Source organism: Narcine bancroftii, chromosome 3 (assembly GCF_036971445.1).
Source record: "Narcine bancroftii isolate sNarBan1 chromosome 3, sNarBan1.hap1, whole genome shotgun sequence".
NCBI classification, from domain to species: Eukaryota; Metazoa; Chordata; class Chondrichthyes; order Torpediniformes; family Narcinidae; genus Narcine; species Narcine bancroftii.
The window spans coordinates 155,919,394-155,938,960 of NC_091471.1; the positions used below are offsets into that span (position 1 = coordinate 155,919,394).

Genomic DNA, 19,567 nt, shown 5'->3' on the forward strand with positions numbered 1-19,567 from the left:
TTTTGTTCACTTCTATTTAATTGTGATTATACATTTGAATTACATCCATGTTTTACTGCATTGCAAACATTTCATGCACAAGGCAGTGCAAGTCAAATATTCAATACCACTTAATCCAAAAAGCATTTATTGAAATTTTTAATTTAATTCATTTCTCATAATAAAATTAGCAGGGTTATTACCCAAGGTCTCATACATATTAACGATCAACTGTGAATATGTTATGCTTATTAGCTTATCCAAATCACTTACAGGAGCCATTTTATCTGGTAGAGACAGTCAAGGTTCTTGTGCAAAGCAGCAAAGATAAAGCAGTCACACAGCCGTCAGCAGTGAAAACACTGGCCGCCCACAAATCTGAATATTGAAATGAATAAGTAGAGGGAAGGAACATCTAACACACATTAGAACAGACATGACAGTGAAAAGGGCAAAGATGAATAATGATAGCAATTGCTCCTCAGCTGAAAGTTCAAAGAATGAGGCTTAACCTCAATTCCAACCTGCAATATCAGTGCATTCAAGTTCAATCATTGTAACTTAACTACTTTCTAATCAAGATTCAGTGGTAACCCCAACATTGATAGATTTCCATGTCTTCATGGCTTGTCTCCAGGCATCTATTCAGGCATTCCTCCCATCGACAGATCTTTCCATGTTCCACCACCACATATTTCCATTCAAACTTTGAATGAACTGGCAGCAAAATGGAATTAGACCAGAATCCATCCTTGTTTGGTTTCAATGGTACACAAGTATCCCACTGTCCAAGACACTCATGGTTTCCTATCACTGCGAGAAACTGAGAATTTGAGCAAGTAATATAATGAACATTAAAAGTCACTGAGACATTGTTGACGGGTAAAGGGGACACTGCAGCAACTTTCTTGGCCATATTTTCTAACTCTGGGCTTGTAGCTGTTTTTTCTGATTCATCTCTAAAGACCAACTTGATGTTTTTCCTTTTTAGTTTCTCCATTTCAAGTTCAATAGCATTGAAGTTAGCAGGCATATCACCATTACTGTCTCCGACGTCCTGATTTGTCCAAGTAAGAGGCTGACAATCAGTACCACCAAATTTCTGATCATCTGCTGAAACTCGATCCAAAGCTTTGTCTTTGTCAGACCTGTGAAACACCTCTCCAGCACTCTGACTTGGAGTTATTTTTTCACATCCATGCCTGGTTTCCTTTTCCAAGTTGTGCTCTGCAGCACATGCATTATGGAGGGGACTGTTCTCACCACTACTTGGCTGAATTCTCAGCTCATTTTGCATCTTGTCACTTGTCAGATCAACAGGAAACAAATCTTGCTTCTTGGACAGGGCAGGAGCAAGGTCCATCTCTCTCTGGTCACTGACCATTGTGTCTGAAATCACTTTAGGTTCTGAAGCGACATCTTCTTCTGTAACTGTAGATAGGTGCACATCAATGCTCAACTCTGCTGTTTCCTTGCTCTTAAGTATGTCAACATTTTCAGTATCAGCACCAACTGTGGGGAGGCGGGGGGGGGGAAGAGAAGGAGAGAGAAAGAAAGAGACTGTTTAATTCATTAATATTTGGCCAAATGCATGGGTGTTTTCAGAACCTAACAGTCACTCACAAAATATGGCCACAATGTCATTCTTCTCTAATCATGGGAATTTAGCAAGTGCTGCTTCAAGAACACATTACTGAAAATAAATGCACTTGTTTTAAGACTGTTGGGCGATTTGCTTCTGTATCAAAGTCTTAGTTTTCCCAGGAGGAATCTTCTAAAAGGGCTGCGCGTATAATCAAAGACCAGGCAAATATGTGCCCAGCCCGAGAGTACAAATCCTAAGGTAAATAACTGCTGTTGGAAGCTACAATATTGGACACCTGCACAAGTGGCCTCACAAAACCCCCCACAAACCACAAGTGATCCAGATTTAAACCGTCCACAAACCACGTGATCTAGATTTAAACCGCCCACAAACCACAAGTGATCCAGATTTAAACCGCCCACAAACCACAAGTGATCCAGATTTAAAGCACGAGTCGTAAACGGAGTGTTCGTCCAAGGTTAAAACCCTCTTGACAAATGGTAGAATGGCTCCAATCTGACCAGGAGAGACCCTCTCTCGTATGGACAGCTCAAATCAGTGGGGTTCAATAATGCAGCCTGCAGATGCAAAACCAAGGTGGGGTGCGCACGGACCCAGTGTCAGAGTATGGGTTTCCCTCAAGTTTCCATCTGCAACTGGGGAGCAGTCACGTGATGGAGTAGTGGCCGGTAGGAGAATACCGGCCCTCACCAGCAAAGCCCCAGATACACAAAACACAACAAATAAAAGATAAAGGTGTGGAGAAAATGGCACCCATGAAAGAAAAACCAAAAACAATGGGGAAAAAAAAGGAAAGACGCCAGAAGAGAAAGATGAAAGCCTTACCTGCATGAAAAAGCGGGGACCCACCGTGGAAAGAGGAGCCCACTCCCCGAGGTTAGTGGAGACCCCATAGGGTCGCGACCCACCGACCGTGGGACTGCAAAAATGGCTCACTGAGCCAAACAGAGGTGCGCAACTGCGCACAACAAGGAGAACACCGACGGGAGGGATGCCCAACAGCAGGGCTCCCAGCTGGAAGATAAAGAAAGCAAAGGGAAAGGGAGGGGTGAGAAAGAAAAACAGAAGCAGGAGACACAACAGAGAACCAGCCCAGAAGAGGAACGACATCAAGAAATCATGAAAAAAAACCCAACAAACTGAGACAAGCAGCTCAACAAGAAAGTCAGAAGAGACACAGATACAAGGAAGAGAAATAGAAGACACAAACCCAAGAGCAGACACAAGAAGAACACCAAGCTCTGCACAGAGGAATGGGAGGTAAAATGAATGGACAGTACATAGATTTAAAAAATTTCAAGAACAAATGAAAGCATTAAAAGAATGGTTGACACTAGAATTTAGTGAAATGAAAAGAAAAATGAAAAGTACAGAAGAAAAACTGAATAGAATAGAGCTGGTCATAACAGATGTAGGGAAAGGATTAGAAAATGTGGAAGAACATGTAATGGCAGTAGAAATGGTAGTGAACAACTTAAAAAGAAAATTGGAAGAAAGTGACAAAAAAGTTAAAGAAACACAGGAGTCGTTAGCTCAGAAGATGGATATAATGGAAAACTATAGTAGGTGAAACAATATAAAGATAGTGGGCCTAAACCACAGTCACAACAAAAGATCCGTTTTAGTAAAATTTCTGAGATACACGACAAGAGAAAATATATTGGAGAAGGCGATTAATAAAATTAGAGAAGACAAAAAACCACTGGAATACAAAGGTCATAAAAAAAATTTCTACCCAGACACAAGTTTTGAGCTTCTAAAGAGGAGGAAGGAGTTTAACACAGCAAAATCGATCCTATGGAAAAAAGGCTATAAATTTATGTTAAGATATCCAGTGGTGCTTAAAATAGTTATTCCGTGGGAGCAACAGACTGTTCTCAGATCCGGAGAAAGCACGAGAATTTGCAGAATTTGCAGAGAGATGAAGAGATGTAACAAGAACGAAGAACGACGACAAACTACATATAAAGATGTAAAAATAATGTACTAGAACTAAAGGAGGGAAGAAAAGGGAAGTAAGGGAGAAGGGAGATAAAGAAGGGTTAAAAAATAAATAAGAAAAAGAAAAAGAGAGGGAGCTTTGTTGTAATGTGAAGATAAAAGTCTTTTCTGGAGGGGGTTGGGTGAGAGAGCATAACAGTCATTGCGAAATCAGTTGACGCTTGCGAGCGGGTTCGCAATCCGAATGGAGAAGTGAGTTGTGGTTGTCCGGCAAGGGACAATGGGTGACTCAGAGGAGGGTGGGGGGGGGAACACTTGGCGTTAAGGGAATTTTAGATGTGGGAGTGGTTAAAGTATTTTATGTTTTAGAAGTGTTGTCATATATTGAGTTTTTAAAAAACTGAGAAATGAAAAGGGGAAAGAAGTGGTGGTAAAGAAGCGGAAATGAGATGTAAACTGAGTATGAGATGGCCATGTGAACTATATGACTATAAATATTAACGGAATACATAGCGAAATCAAAAGGAAGAGGCTATTAAATTTACTGAAAAAAGAAAAAATAGATATAGCTATCATGCAGGAAACGCATCTAACTGAAGTGGAATACAATAAATTAAGGAGAGACTGGGTAGGGCATGTAACGGCAGCATCCATATAATTCAAAAGCCAGAGGTGTAGCTACATTAATCAATAAAAATGTACCAATCAAAATAGAGGAGGAAATAATAGATCCAACAGGGAGGTACGTAATGATAAAGTGTCAGATACATTCAGAACTCTGGAATTTGGTCAATATATATGCACCTAATGAAGAGGATCAAAAGTTTATGCAAGATATTTTTTTGAAGATTGTAGATACGCAGGGGAATATATTGATAGGAGGGGATTTTAACTTTGATTTGGATTCAAAGATGGATAAAACTGAACAAAAGGCTAGCAGAAAGAACAAAGTAGCCAAATTTATGGTTAAATCAATGCTGGAAATGCAACTTTTGGATAAATGGAGGAGACAACACCCAAAGGAGAATAAATACTCATATTATTCGAGTAGACATAAAACGTACTCAAGGATTGACCTGTTCCTGTTGTCAGCTCATATCCAAGGGAGAGTTAGAAAAACGGAATATAAAGCTAGATTGTTATCTGATCACTCACCCCTGTTATTAGCATGTTATTAGCAATAGAGCTGGAGGACATCCCACCAAGAACATATAGATGGAGGTTAAACACCATGCTACTTAAAAGGCAGAAATTTAGAGAATTTATTGAGCGCCAAATTAAAATGTACTTTGAAATAAATACGGAATCAGTGAAAGACAAATTTATATTATGGGATGCAATGAAACCCTTCATCAGAGGGCAGATAATAAGTTATGTAACTAAGCAGAAAAAGGACTGTAATCGGGAAATAGAACAGTTGGAAAGGGAGATAGTAAGTAGAAAAAGAACTAGCAAAAAGGGAAGATACAACAAAAAGAAGAGAATTGGCAGACAAAAACATAAAATACGAAACATTACAAAATAAAGCATGAAAATAAAGCAGAAGTATTACGAGCTAGAAGAAAAAACACACAAAATACTGGCTGAGCAGCTTAAAACAGAACAAGCTAAAAGAATAGTATTGGCATCAAAGAAAAAGGACAAACAAATTTCATATAACCCAACAGAGATCAATGAAAACTTTAAGGAATTCTGCGAGCAATTATACCAAACTGAGAAGGAAGGGAAAGAAGACAACATAGATTAGTTTCTAGCTAAAATTGAACTACTGAAATTGCAAGAAGAGGAGCAAAACAAATTGATAAAACCATTTGAAATAGAGGAAATACAAGATACATTAAAAAAGCTACCTAACAATAAAACGCCTGGGGAGGACGGACTCCCAATAGAATTCTATAAAACATTTAAAGAGTTATTAATTCCTCCTCTCCTGGAAGTAATGAACCAGAGAGAAGAAACACAAAACTTGCCAGATTCATGTAAAACAGCAATAATTACAGTAATACTAAAGACGGGGAAAAATCCACTAACACCAGCATCATATAGTCCAATATCTCTACTTAACTCAGATTATAAGATAATAGCTAAACTATTAGCAAACAGATTGGCCTACTGTGTACCAAAAATAGTAAAACTAGATCAAACAGGATTTATTAAAGAAAAGACAAACAACGCACAATGTCTGTAAGTTCATCAACTTAAGCCATGCAGTACAAGAAAATAAGACGCCAACAGTGGCTGTTGCTTTAGATGCAGAGAAAGCCTTTGACAGGGTAGAATGGAATTATTTATTCAAAGTACTACAGAGGTTCAACCTACCATAAAAATATATTAATTGGATTAAAGCATTATATAAGGATCCAATGGTGAAGGTAACAGTAAATGATTGTATAATCGAACCAATTTAAATTAAGCAGGTCAACTAGGGAGGGATGTCCACTATCTCCCTCACTGTTCGCTTTAGCAATAGAATCATTGGCAGAACTGACAAGAACAGAAAATAAAAGGGATAAAAATAAAAGAGAAGGAATATAAAATCAGTCTAAATGCAGATGACATCATAGTCTACTTAACAGAACCAGAAATATCAATAAAAGAATTATGTAAGAAATTGAAGGAATATGGAGAAGTATCGGGGTACAAGATCAATGCAAATAAAAGTGAAGCGATGCCAATGAATAATGAGGATTACACAAAGTTTAAAAAAGAATCACCATTTAAATGGCAAACACAAGCAATGTGATACCTAGGTATTAGACTAGTTAATAATCCAGCCCAACTATATAAACTATATTATCAGCCATTAATGAAGAAATTACAAGATGACTTAGAACATTGGAAAGATTTACCACTAACACTGAGAGGAAGGGTAAATTGCATTAAAATGAATATCTTCCCAAGGATACAATACCTATTTCAATCGTTATCAATTCCCTTAACAGAGAAATTCTTCAATTAACTAAAGAGAATAATAAGGAAATTCTTATGGAAAGGGGAGATACCGAGGATAGCGTTAGATAAATTAACAGAATGGTACAAACAAGGTGGTTTGCAGCTACCAATCAAGATATTTTTATCAAACAAGGGAAAAACCAGATTGGACCAAGATAGAGCTAGATAAAATAGGGGAGAAGGTACCAGATCATATACAAGTGGGATGAAAAACTGGTGCAATATAGTTCACCAGTACTGCACCATCTGCTCAACATTTGGAAGAAGATTCACGTAGAAAGGAAAAAAAATTACCAAATACCAAATTTATTATTGACACAAAATCAACTAATCCCTTTCACAATAGATAACCTTTCCTTTAGAGAATGGGAGAGAAAAGGAATCAAAAGAATAGAAAATTGTTTTTTTGGGAAATAATTTATTATCATTTGAACAAATGAAGTATGAATATGGAATAACTCATGGTACAATGTTTGCATACCACCAACTGAAAAATTATTTAAAGGACAAATTGGGAAGCAGGCTGAGGCTACCAGAAGGAAGCAGCTTTGAATTTGAGATTACAGACACAATGATAATTAAAAGATTTATAACATGTACATCAAGCTGCAAGAGAAAGAAAATGATGAAATAAGCTATAAACCCAAACAAAAGTGGGAAAAAGATCTAAACATAAAGATAAAAAATGAAATATGGGAAAAGTTATGCTCCGGAACTATCAGAAATATAATAAATACGAGGTTACGCATAAAATTGGTTACGCAGGCTATATATCGCGCCCCAAAAGTTAAATAAATGGGATCCAACAGTATCAGACAGATGTTTTCGCTGTAAGAAGGAAACGGGAACAACATTACATGCAATTTGGACATGTGAGAAAGTGAAAAAATTTTGGGAAGATCTAAATCAGGTATTAAATAAAATCACAAAATGCAACATACCAAAAAATCCAGAGATCTTTCTTCTAAGTGATACAAGAAGTAAAGAATTAGGCCTTAAACTGGATGAAGCACAAAAAAGATTTATTATGATAGCCTTAGCTGTAGCAAAAAAAATGTATAATATCAACCTGGAAATCAGAAGAGAGCCTGAGAATACAGCAATGGTACATGGAAATGAATAAATGTATTCCATTGGAAAAAAATAACAATTTAAATAAAGTCACATTATTTGAACAAATTTGGGAACCGTTCATGGAACATAACAGAGAGGGCTTGCCTCAGACTTCCACCCCCTAAAATGATAGAATGAGAAGACGATGAAATGACCTGACCCAGTGTGTAAAAGTAGATGACACAATTTTCTTGTTTATTTTCATTGTGTGATGACATTGTTTAATGGGTTTATTGTATTGTATATGTTGAATGTTTAATGGGTTTGGAGGGGGTGGGAAGGAGGGAGGGGGGAAAAAAATGACACTGTGCATATTCAAGAGGGAAATGTTTGTGTGTATTTTGATTAATATGGTTCATAGTGTGAAAAATTTTTAAAAATTTAAAAATGTTTCCATCTGCAACAGACCCTTGGCAAGGAAGAGCAGGGTTGGTTTAGGGGGCGGGAGCCGCGATGCCAGCACAGTGCGGACACGAGTGAACCCAGCGCTCCTCGAAGGAGGCGGCGGGACCCACTGGCTGCGAACCACACGGTCAGTGCCTGTCGAGCACCATTCGGAGTGCTCTGCGCAACCCACTCCTGCCTGGACGGGTCAGTGTGGCGACTTGGAGAGTGGGTGGTTCACATGTTCATCAATTTACAACTTCCCACGCAACTTTCAAGCAAGTGAGGTGGAGTCCTGATCCTACACGCCACCCCCCCCCCCGGCAGTGCTGCAAGGGTTGGATTTCCCCCCCCCCCGGCAGTGATGCAAGGGTTGGATTCCCCCGCCCCCCCGCAGTGCTGCAAGGGTTGGATTCCCCCACCCCCCCCGCAGTGCTGCAAGGGTTGGATCCCCCCCCCTCCGCAGTGCTGCAAGGGTTGGATCCCCCCCCCCCCTCCGCAGTGCTGCAAGGGTTGGATTCCCCCCCCCCGCAGTGCTGCAAGGGTTGGATTCCCCCCCCCCTCCGCAGTGCTGCAAGGGTTGGATTCCACCCCCCCCACCGCAGTGCTGCAAGGGTTGGATTCCCCCCCTCCCCCAGTGCTGCAAGGGTTGGATTCCCCCCCTCCCCCAGTGCTGCAAGGGTTGGATTCCCTCCCCCCCCCCCCGCAGTGCTGCAAGGGTTGGATTCCCCCCCCCCCCAGTGCTGCAAGGGTTGGATTCCCCCCCTCCCCCAGTGCTGCAAGGGTTGGATTCCCTCCCCCCCCCCCGCAGTGCTGCAAGGGTTGGATTCCCCCCCCCCCCCAGTGCTGCAAGGGTTGGATTCCCCCCCTCCCCCAGTGCTGCAAGGGTTGGATTTCCCCCCCTCCCCCAGTGCTGCAAGGGTTGGATTCCCCCCCCCCCCCGCAGTGCTGCAAGGGTTGGATTCCCCCCCCCAGTGAAGACTGGGCATTGGAAAATATGTTTTCCCAAAACAAGACAAACGTGTCCAGCGAAAGCCAAGGGCATTTCTATTTCCGCAGTACTGGTGAAATCCCCCCCCAGCCCGACTGAAGCCGCCCAGAGCCAGGGACTGAGAGACAGCGAGAACATGGCATTTCGTCGCCGTCTCTGGGAGGAACCGCCCGGCAGCACCGTCGCAGGTCCTGGGGGCTCCCAACTCCCCGAGAGTGAAAGCGGGCGGAGGGACAGACGGTGCAAAGAGAAACGGGGCGAACGCTTGTTCTTTCCCGAGATGTCATCCATCCTGTTGAATGTTTCCAGCGGGTTGCTTGAGATTTGCAGGTGGTTGTTCCACCTATTCTACTGCAGTTCGCACTCACCCGCAGTGTCGACCCCGGGCTCGGCGCCGCTCTCTGCTCCTCTCGCTCTGTCCCGTCCAGCCCTCCGAGTCTCGGATTCCTCCCGGCTCCTGCCTCGGTTCCACCACATCCAAGTGACCAGGGCCACAACCAGGGCCACGGGCACCACGGTCCAGGAGCGACTGAGCATCGTCACCAGCCCCGCCACGATACTCGTTCCACCTCCTGCCATGACCGCACCTTCCTCCCTCCGGGCCTCCTGTTCACCTCTGATCCTTTCCAGCTGTTTCTGCCGACAAATCGTCAGTTCTGACTCCACCCCGTTCCCAGGCTCCACGGTGCGGTTCTGCTGCACCTCAAGCTGCTCGTCTTCCCCGCCCCAGCCGGAGGATCCCAACTCATCCCGGGACTGCTTCCAGTCTCTCTCTCTCTTCCTGGGGCTGCAATTTCGCTCGACGAACAATTTCTTTGAACACTCACTTTCTGTCGGGCTCTTGACACTTTCCCAACCATAAAAATCTGCCTGGACTCTTGGAAAATTGCATTTTTGCACTAACTCCAATGGCGAATATTTATCTATGTTGTCTTTTTCCCTCGTGGGGTAATTCAGTCTTATTGTTTGTGCATTTATGTGCCAGTGAAATGGCAGCAGGCAAGAATTTCAGAGCCTTTAGGACATTATATGACCACAAATCTCATCTCAGCACCTCTACCCCCGACCCTTGATAACAGTGTGGTTTATTTAATCCTTTGGACTGCTTTGAGGTTCCCTGGTCAGTTCCTCCCCCACCACCCTCAGACCTTTTCTGTTGCAACTCCAGAAAGTGCAAAACTTGGCCCGACATCTACCACCAGCCTCCATCCAGGGCCATAAACGACCCTCCAGGTGAGGCAGAGCTTCACATGCACCTCGTCCAACCTAATCCCATATGTATTCAATCGCCCCATTTCCACTGGTATCTTGTCCCAGGAATTATCTGGGAATTAACCAGTTAAGAGTTCAAATGACATCAAATCACGCCAGGGATCGACAGCCTCTACCCCTACTCATATCCCTGGTGTCAGCTGATGCCGGTGTGCTGATTAAACCAGTGGAAAAAGGCATTCCATTTCATTCAAAGGTAGACTCTCCGATCCCTGGGGAAAAGCAGTCAGTGCCCCGGTTAAAAGTGGTCCAGTGGAAACAGCACCAATGGCTTCCTAACATGGGATACTGCACAACTAATTAACTGGGATACCAATGGAAAAAAAGGCTAATATGGCCTCCTCGACATCAGTGAAATCAAATGCCCTGAACCTAATGGCATGAACAGCATTTTTTCCAAATTTAGGAAACTGCCACCCACATCTGGTTCCACTGTTTCCACATCTTCTTTGCCTAGTCCTGTTCTTATTTTTCACTCAATATTATACATTTGTGAACCTCATCAGTGGTAAGGAAACATCGGGAAAGGATTTACAGACATTTGGAAAGGCGTGGTCAGATTTGGGAGAATCAACATTATTTTGTGTGGGGTACATTATGTCATAAATTTGATTGAGGTTTTTGAGAAGATGATAAAGGTAGGCCAGTGGATATTGTCCACATGTACTTTTGTCAGCCTTTTGACAAGATCCCTCATGGAAGCCTGAATAAGAAGATGCAGATGCATGGGATCTTTGGTGAATGATAGTTTGGATATGGAATTGGCTGGATCATAAAAGACAAGGGGTAGTGGAGGAAGCATCTTATTCTGGTTGAAGGCCTGTGATCAGTGATGTTCCACAGGTGTTGGGTCCCCTGTTGTTTATGATAAATAAAAGTTGCTTGGGTTAGTAAGTTTGCATATGACACTAAGATTGGTGGAGTTGTGAGAGGGTTATCACAGAATACAAAAGGATACAGATCAATTGCTGGCATGGGCAGATAAATGACGATGGGGTTTAATCCAGATAAGTGTGCAGTGATACATTTTGGGAGGTCAAATGTAAATGGAACACATTTAATGGGCAGGAGTCTTCAAAGCATTGACGTCCAGAGAAATCTGGGAGATTACCTTGGCTGGTAATGAAGATGTATGGTGTGCTTGCTTTCAGTTGGCAGATATTGAGTACAAGTGTTAGGAAGTCATGTTGCAGCTATGTAAAACTTGTGTGTCATTCTGTTCACTCCATTACAAGAAGGATGTGGAGGGTTTGGAAAGTGCACTGAAGAGATTCATCAGGATGTTGCCTGGATTAGAGAGTATGGAGGGTGATTGAACAAACTTGTTTTTTTTTTCTGGAGTGTAGGAGGCTGAGAGGAGACCTGATTGAAGGTTATGAAATTCAAATTCAAGCTCAATTTCAAGTGTATTATGATTTTTTTTTGTACAAGCCAACAAAACAACATACTGGTCTTTGGTGTGGAACATGCATACATGCACACATAACACACATACAGACAAATTGCACGTATGCAATACATATATACAAATATAAATGAATAAATATTGTTAAATAAATATAGAGTCTTGGAGGGTTTGTCTGGCATCAGTCATTCAGTGGTCTCATTGCCTGTTGGAAGAAGCTGTTTCTCAGCCTGTTGGTTCTGGCTCTGATATTCCTACATCTCTTTCCTGATAGAAATAGCTGGTAGATGCTGTATGCAGGGTGACAGGGTCATCGATTTTCAGACAACAATCTGGGTAGACCATGCTGCTGGAGGTCAGGCCTGAAACACTTTGACTCGAGTGGATGCAGTGGGCGTTGCTGAGTTTCTCCAGCTATTTTGGATATTTACTAAAATGACAGCAAACCTTTTCATTTCATTCACAATTTGATACACAGTTAACTCTCATTATCCATTCCAAATTTACTCTGTTAGTTTTGTGGTCAAATATAACTGATGCAAAAAAATTATATTGAACTAACCTATATCTTACATTTATAATTTTTGTCATATTATTCTTACAATCTTTCTCATTTATTTGTCTATTTAGATTTACTTCCCATCTTAATCTCGATTTATGCACTCTATTTTGGGGAAAACCATAAAATTCTCAATTGCACACTATTTTTAACAGGATAGGCTTTAAAGAAAGGCTTATTAAATCATGACAGAATTAAAATCCTGCTTAACTCTGAAGTCATCTTCGGTCTATTGAATTGATTCCTCTCCAAAACTTGTTTATGTGTTGCAGGAGGATATCATCTATATAATGGGTGATTTACACCTCTGGGGAAGTTGATTGGGTGTCAATTGTGGGAGATAAACTGTGAAAGATAGTGGGACCGGGACCATATAACCATATAACTACTTACAGCACAGAACAGGCCAGTTCGGCCCTACTAGTCCATGCCGTAACAAATCCCCACTCTCCTAGTCCCACTGACCAGCACCCGGTCCATACCCCTCCAGTCCTCTCCTCTCCATGTAACTGTCCAGTCTATCCTTAAATGTAACCAATATCCCACATCAACCACGTCTGCCGGAAGCTCATTCCACATCCCCACCACCCTCTGCGTAAAGAAATTTCCCCTCATGTTCCCCTTATAATTTTCCCCCTTCAATCTTAAACCATGCCCACTAGATTGAATCTCCCCCACTCTTAATTGAAAAAGCCTATCCACATTTACTCTGTCTGTCCCTTTTAAAATCTTAAACACCTCTATCAAGTCCCCCCTCAATCTTCTATGCTCCAGAGAAAAAAAGCCCTAGTCTGCACAACCTTTCCCTGTAACTCAAACCTTGAAATCCTGTCAACATTCTTGTGAACCTTCTCTGCACTCTCTCTATTTTGTTTATATCTTTCCAATAATTTGGTGACCAAAACTGTACACAGTACTCCAAATTTGGCCTCACCAATGCCTTGTACAATTTCATCATAACCTCCCTACTCTTGAATTCAATACTCCGATTTATGAAGGCCAACATTCCAAATGCCTTCTTCACCACACCATCTACTTGAGTATCAGCCTTGAGGGTACTATTTACCATCACTCCTAAATCCCTTTGTTGCTCTGCACATCTCATTAGCCTACCATTTAATGCATATGACCTATTTAAATTTGCCTTTCCAAAATGTAACACCTCACACTTATCTGTATTAAATTCCATCAGCCATTTCTCAGCCCACACCTCCAGCCTTCCTAAATCACCTTTTAATTTACGGTAATCTTCCTCACTGTCCACAACACCACCAATCTTTGTACCATCCGCAAACTTGCTTATCCAATTCTCCACCCCTACTTCCAGATCGTTAATATATATAACAAACAATAGTGGACCCAGGACCGGTCCCTGAGGAACTCCACTAGTCACCGGCCTCCAATTGGACAAACAATTTTCTACCACTACTCTCTGACACCTCCCATCCAACCATTGCTGAATCCATTTCACTACCTTCTTATTTATACCTAATGCCTCCACCTTTTTTCCTAACCTCCTGTGGGGAACTTTGTCAAAAGCTTTACTAAAGTCTAAATAGACAACATCCACAGCTTTCCCTTCATCAACCTTTTTTGTAACCCCCTCGAAAAACTCAATCAGGTTTGTCAAGCATGATCTACCCCTGACAAAACCATGTTGATAACTCCCTATCAATCCCTGTATCTCCAAATATTTGTAAATACCATCCCTCAGAACACTTTCCATCAACTTACCCACCACAGACGTCAGACTCACAGGCCTATAATTCCCAGGTTTACATTTGGACCCTTTTTTAAACAACGGAACCACATGCGCCACCCTCCAATCCTTTGGCACTACCCCCGTGACCAATGACATCCTAAATATCTCTGTTAATGGCCCCACTATCTGTCCACAAGCCTCCCTGAGTGTCCTTGGGAATATTTTGTCCGGTCCTGTAGATTTATCCACCTTTATCTTTTTCAACACAGCCATCACTACCTCCTTGGTTATCCTTATATGCTTCATGACCTCCCCACTATTTTTCTTTACTTCAACTGGTTCAATATTTTTTTCCCTAGTGAATACCGAGGCAAAGAAATCATTCAAAATTTCCCCCATTTCCTCTGACTTCTCACTCAGCCTACCCTCGCTATCTACAAGGGGTCCAATTTTATCCCTCACTAATCTTTTACTTTTAATGTATCTATAGAAACCCTTTGGATTTATTTTTACTCTGTCTGCCAAAGCCTCTTCGTGCCTTTTTTTGGCCTTTCTAATTTCTTTCTTAAGATTCCTTCTACACTCCTTTTAGTCCTCCTTCAAACTCTCAGCTCCCTGCTCTTTATACCTCTTGTACACCTCCCTTTTTCTCCTAACCAAATTTTCAATATTCCTCAAAAACCAAGCCTCCCTATGACTTCCAGCCTTTCCTTTGATCCTCACTGGGACATATCTACTCTGTACCCTCAAAATTTCTTTTTTGAATATCCTCCATTTTTCATTTACATCCTTACCTGAAAATATCTTGTCCCACTCAATACTCCCCAAATCCCTTCTTATTCCTTCAAAATTTGCTCTTCTCCAATCCAGAACCTCAACTTTAGGCCCCTCCTTGCTCTTCCTTAAAACTACCTGAAAACTAACAGAGTTATGATCACTAGACCCAATTTGTTCACCAACATTAATGTCCGATACCTGACCTAGTTCATTCCCCAACAGGAGATCTAGTATTACACCTTCCCGAGTCGGTTCTTCTCCTAATTGATTTAGGGACCATGGAACATGCTTTGTCTCGTGTCCCAAGTAAGTACGAATTACTCTTGTAAGTCGAAATGTAGAATCCCACACCCACAAGGTATATGTGTGTGCATGCTATATGAAAATATTTTGACTCAATTTATGGTTTTCTGTGCATTGTATGCATGTGTGCATTATGTGAGTGAAAATACAGTAACTGGTGAAACATTAATACTGTTTGACTTACTATGTTTTATTTGAAAAAAAACATTGGAAATGTCATTCAATTCACATACAGCAAGAATTCAAGGTAATTTTTACTTCTTTTGATAAGTTTTTTTTTAATCTTACACTCTCAGAACTATGATTGATGAGCAGTTGGTCCTGACAGATGCATACAAATATAGTAATGGCAATGTGTAAGTACAGATATATTGAGACAGAGTAATACTGACAAATGCCAGCTCACAAATCAACTCACAAGTCACAAGTCTAATTAAATCACAGTTTTGATGCACAAAGTTTTTTTTTCATATAGGTACAATAAAACAAAAATAATTTTCTCAATATCTCTGATTAGCTTTCAGTCATCATCATAGAATAATAATAAATACTTTACAATTTGGTTGAGAAAAATTAATGCTTTAGTTCACAATCTCCAATTGGTTAAGCAAGCAAACAAAGAGCTTTAAAAATTATGTACTGGGTACATGTTATATAAAACATGCAGTGTATTTTCTAAAATAAATGTTTATCTGGTATAAAGATTTTGGAAAATTCACTTTTAATATGCTATCACAGAATATTTCTATGCATGTGTCAAGTTTAGGCAGGTGACCTTGTATGTGCAGGAATCACAGCACTTGTAAATATTTCCAATTAAATAACTAGCATTGCCCCGTTCATTCAAAGCTGTTCACTCCTGAAACACTGACAATGAATTTGTAATATCCAGTGATTTGAAGGAGAGGCCTGCTACTGCCAGTGTCCCCGGTACCTGATTTATTTACAACTTGGCATGATGGAGCAATATAAAAATAAACCAAGAAGGTCAAGCTGACTCATGTCTGGAGCAGTAAATGCTAATCAGATTGGTTGTCTGATCAACCATCTGTCAGACTGAAAGTCTCATCTTCAAAAGTGTTATTCAGCATCCTTTTTAGTCCTATTGATGCTATTGAATCAATAATTGTTGTGGATCCTTCCATTCCTTCCTTTCCAGGGAATGGGTTAATTCATCCACCTTTTCAGAGGGAATTTGTTTTTCTTCAGGACCTCACCAAACCTGAACAAAAAGGCTTAGAAATCATGTTGCAAAGCAGAATATTTTTGTGCGCCACATGAGTAAATTTCAATTAAAAATAAATCTCAAATAAAATTTAAAGTGAAGATCCCAGTATGTAAAATCCAGAGCTGTGAACTCATCTCAGTTAGGTATTAGAACCAAAGACACATTGCTGCAAAAAAAATAGGCCATTCAGTCCATCTAGTCCATGCCGAGCTGTTATTCTGCCTAATCCTATTGACCTGTACCTGGACCATAGCCCTCCATACTCCTCCCATCCTTGAACAGGTCAAAATGATTCTTGAATGTCAAAATTGAGCCGGCATTCACTATTTCAGCTGGCAACTTCTTCCACACTCTCACAGCTCTCTGGGTGAAGAAGTTCCCCCTAATGTTCCCATTGAACATTTCACCTCTCACCTAAGATCTTGTCTTACGTAACCTCATTGGTAAAAGTCTGCTTGCATTTACTCCCTCCATACCCCTCACAATTTTGTATATAAATTGTGTAAATAAAATAATAATGGATTTTGCAAGTCTGATACACTCCACTGTTTGGGAAATGAGGTGCAGAATAGTGGTTGACTGACTCCGGGTCTGGGAGACCAGGAATAGCACAGCATCCTGTGATGGATTATATCATATTTTATATTGTACATCGATATGTTTTTGAAGGAGATAGATTGTGGGAGTAGTGTATATCACAAGCAAACACAAACACTTCACAAAATAGATCTCATTTAAAATGCCAGAGCTCTGCTCATGCCAGACAGTCCAGACTCCGAGTGCCTTGGCTAAAACTTTGAAGAATGCCTATGGAGACTTCACAAGAAGGTGTTAATTGGACAAGTTGTGGAGCGATGGATTATTTGTTTTGAAAGCAAAAGATGGATGGACTCAGATTAGGTCCGGTACCGCAATCTGTCTGAATGCAGTTTGCTGTTCTAAGATGGTCATGTGGTTTTGCAAGCAGAGAGAGAGAGAGAGAGAGAGAGAGAACTGGTTTCTGCAGCATGGCAAGCTGACAGCTTGTTTAAGACCCTTGTGGTCCTTACAAGAGGAAATGGCTAGCGAGAGTGTTTTAAACGAATTCTGTGGTGACCCGCAGAAGAAGAGATTATCATTTGGAAAACCCTGATGGGGCAAGTTTCTTCGGCAAGACACTGAAGTAACTGATGGAAGTAAATCAGTTTGTGTGTGTCCAATGAGCAACAAATCTCTCTTTGAAAACTGACAAGAACCTTCCTGACCAGTAACCATTTAACCATTTCCACCAAAGCCTGGTGAAGATTCATAAATGTTAAATTCTGTGCTCAGTATAAGAATTGCCTGATACCAGTGAACTTGGAGGAGTGAGAAGTGAGATTGAACTGTGAATGAATTTTTCTGAACTTAAATACATAATATATACATATGCGCTTAGAATTAAAAGGGGGTTGTTAAGTTACGTTAATATTAATAAGAAAGTTTGTTCCTATTTTGACGTTTGAAGAAAATGTAAAACTACTTTTGTTTAAGTAACTATTTGTCTTGGTGAATTTCTATTGCTGCTGGGTTTTGGGGTCCTCTGGGCCTGTAACATTCCAAAGCAGCCTAGTACTGAGAGTAGTGGTGATGCACATGGTTAAGATCAGATGGCTCAATCTAACCCCAACTAAACTTCCAATGTATGTCCTGCAGCTCACAGTGAACTCCACTGACATCATGCTCATGAACAACCAACATCACACTGCCTCTTGCTGTCTGATAATCACCAACAGGAAGACCGTGGATGGGAGAAACAAGAAGATAAGGATTGCCAGCACTGTATTTCAAAAGTAAGGGATAGGAAGCAATTTCTAATGAATTTGTTTATGTATAAAAATTATTTATATTCTGTATATCTTGATGAAGGACCCAGACCCGAAACTTTAGCTACCCTTTGTGATAGTACAGATCTATCAGCAATGTATATAGTGTATATAGTTACAGTATCTAGACTGTGCTTACAGCGATTGGCTGAGAGCTAAGCCACGCCTACTGTCTGGGCCTTAAAGGGTTGTGTCCCTAGCCAGGTCGGATCATTCCGGACCGGTCGGCCACCTGTGAAGAGCTCCTGTCTTTTGCTAATAAAAGCCTTGGTTTGTATCAACAAATCTTTGATTCTTTCGAAGAGCTCTACAATTTTATTAGCAAAAGACAGGAGCTCTTCACAGGTGGCCGACCAGTCCGGAATAACTACATCTTTACGGCCATCGACGAGTACTCCCGCTTCCTGTTCGCTGTGGCCTGCCCAGACACCACTGCCACCTCAGTGATACAGGCCCTTCACAGTATTTTCGCCATTTTCGGGTACCCCAATTCCATCCACAGTGATAGGGGGTCCTCATTCATGAGCACAGAGCTGCAACAGTACCTTCTGGAGTGTGGTATTGCTTCAAGCAGGACCACCAGCTATAACCCACGCGGTAATGGCCAGGTCGAGAGGGAGAATGCCACCATATGGAGAGTGGTTACACTGGCTCTCCAGTCTAAAGGTCTCCCCACCTCTCACTGGCAGGAGGTACTCACTAGTGCCTTACACTCCATCCGCCCCCTCCTATGTACCGCAACAAATGCCACCCCCCACGAAAGGATGTTCCTTTTCCCGAGGAAATACGAATCAGGAACCACTGTACCGGCATGGCTCACCATCCCTGGCCCCGTACTTTTGCGACGCCACGTCCGGCACTCAAAGAACGACCCCTTGGTCGACCGAGTGACTCTACTCCACGCGAACCCACATTACGTTCCCAGACGGGCGGGAGGACACTGTTTCGGTGCGGGACCTAGCTCAGGATGCGGTAGACCCAGCAAATCCCCCCAACCCAACCTTCTCCAACTCTTTATTCTCCAGGCCCCGTACCGCAACAGAAGGACAAACAGCACCCCAACGACCCGGGCCACCCTGCCGACAACACGACTGGGGAATTGAGCGAAGGAGCGGTCGCACCTGACGAGCCCGCTGGCGACACCACTCCAGTGACCCCAATCCTGGCACCACGGCGGTCATGCCGGATGGTCAGACCCCCCTGACCGCTACAGTCCTTAACCTATCCCTTCCTTTCATTCTCTCCCTCGTTTTTTTTTGTTTTTTTTTCCAGGGTCAGTTCTCCAAGAAGGGGTGAATGTGATAGTACAGATCTATCAGCAATGTATATAGTGTATATAGTTACAGTATCTAGACTGTGCTTAGAGCGATTGGCTGAGAGCTAAGCCACGCCTACTGTCTGGGCCTTAAAGGGTTGTGTCCCTAGCCAGGTCGGATCATTCCGGACTGGGGTCAGCCACCTGTGAAGAGCTCCTGTCTTTTGCTAATAAAAGCCTTGGTTTGGATCAACAA

General features: G+C 41.8%; 1 protein-coding gene and 1 long non-coding RNA gene across 2 annotated transcripts; one reads left to right on the forward strand and one right to left on the reverse strand.

The window, feature by feature from the left end:
* stbd1 (starch binding domain 1) lies at positions 1-10,158 on the reverse strand. The gene is made up of 3 exons (XM_069923110.1): positions 10,115-10,158; positions 9,335-9,843; positions 1-1,491 (listed from the first exon to the last, which is right to left on the reverse strand). The coding sequence occupies exons 1-3, from the start codon at positions 10,156-10,158 to the stop codon at positions 563-565; spliced, it is 1,482 nt and encodes a 493-aa protein (XP_069779211.1). The 3' UTR covers positions 1-562.
* Positions 10,159-14,924: 4,766 nt separating this feature from the next.
* Positions 14,925-19,567, forward strand: LOC138757727 (uncharacterized). The gene is made up of 3 exons (XR_011353861.1): positions 14,925-14,987; positions 17,887-18,023; positions 19,082-19,567. It is a non-coding gene; the product is annotated as an uncharacterized lncRNA (long non-coding RNA).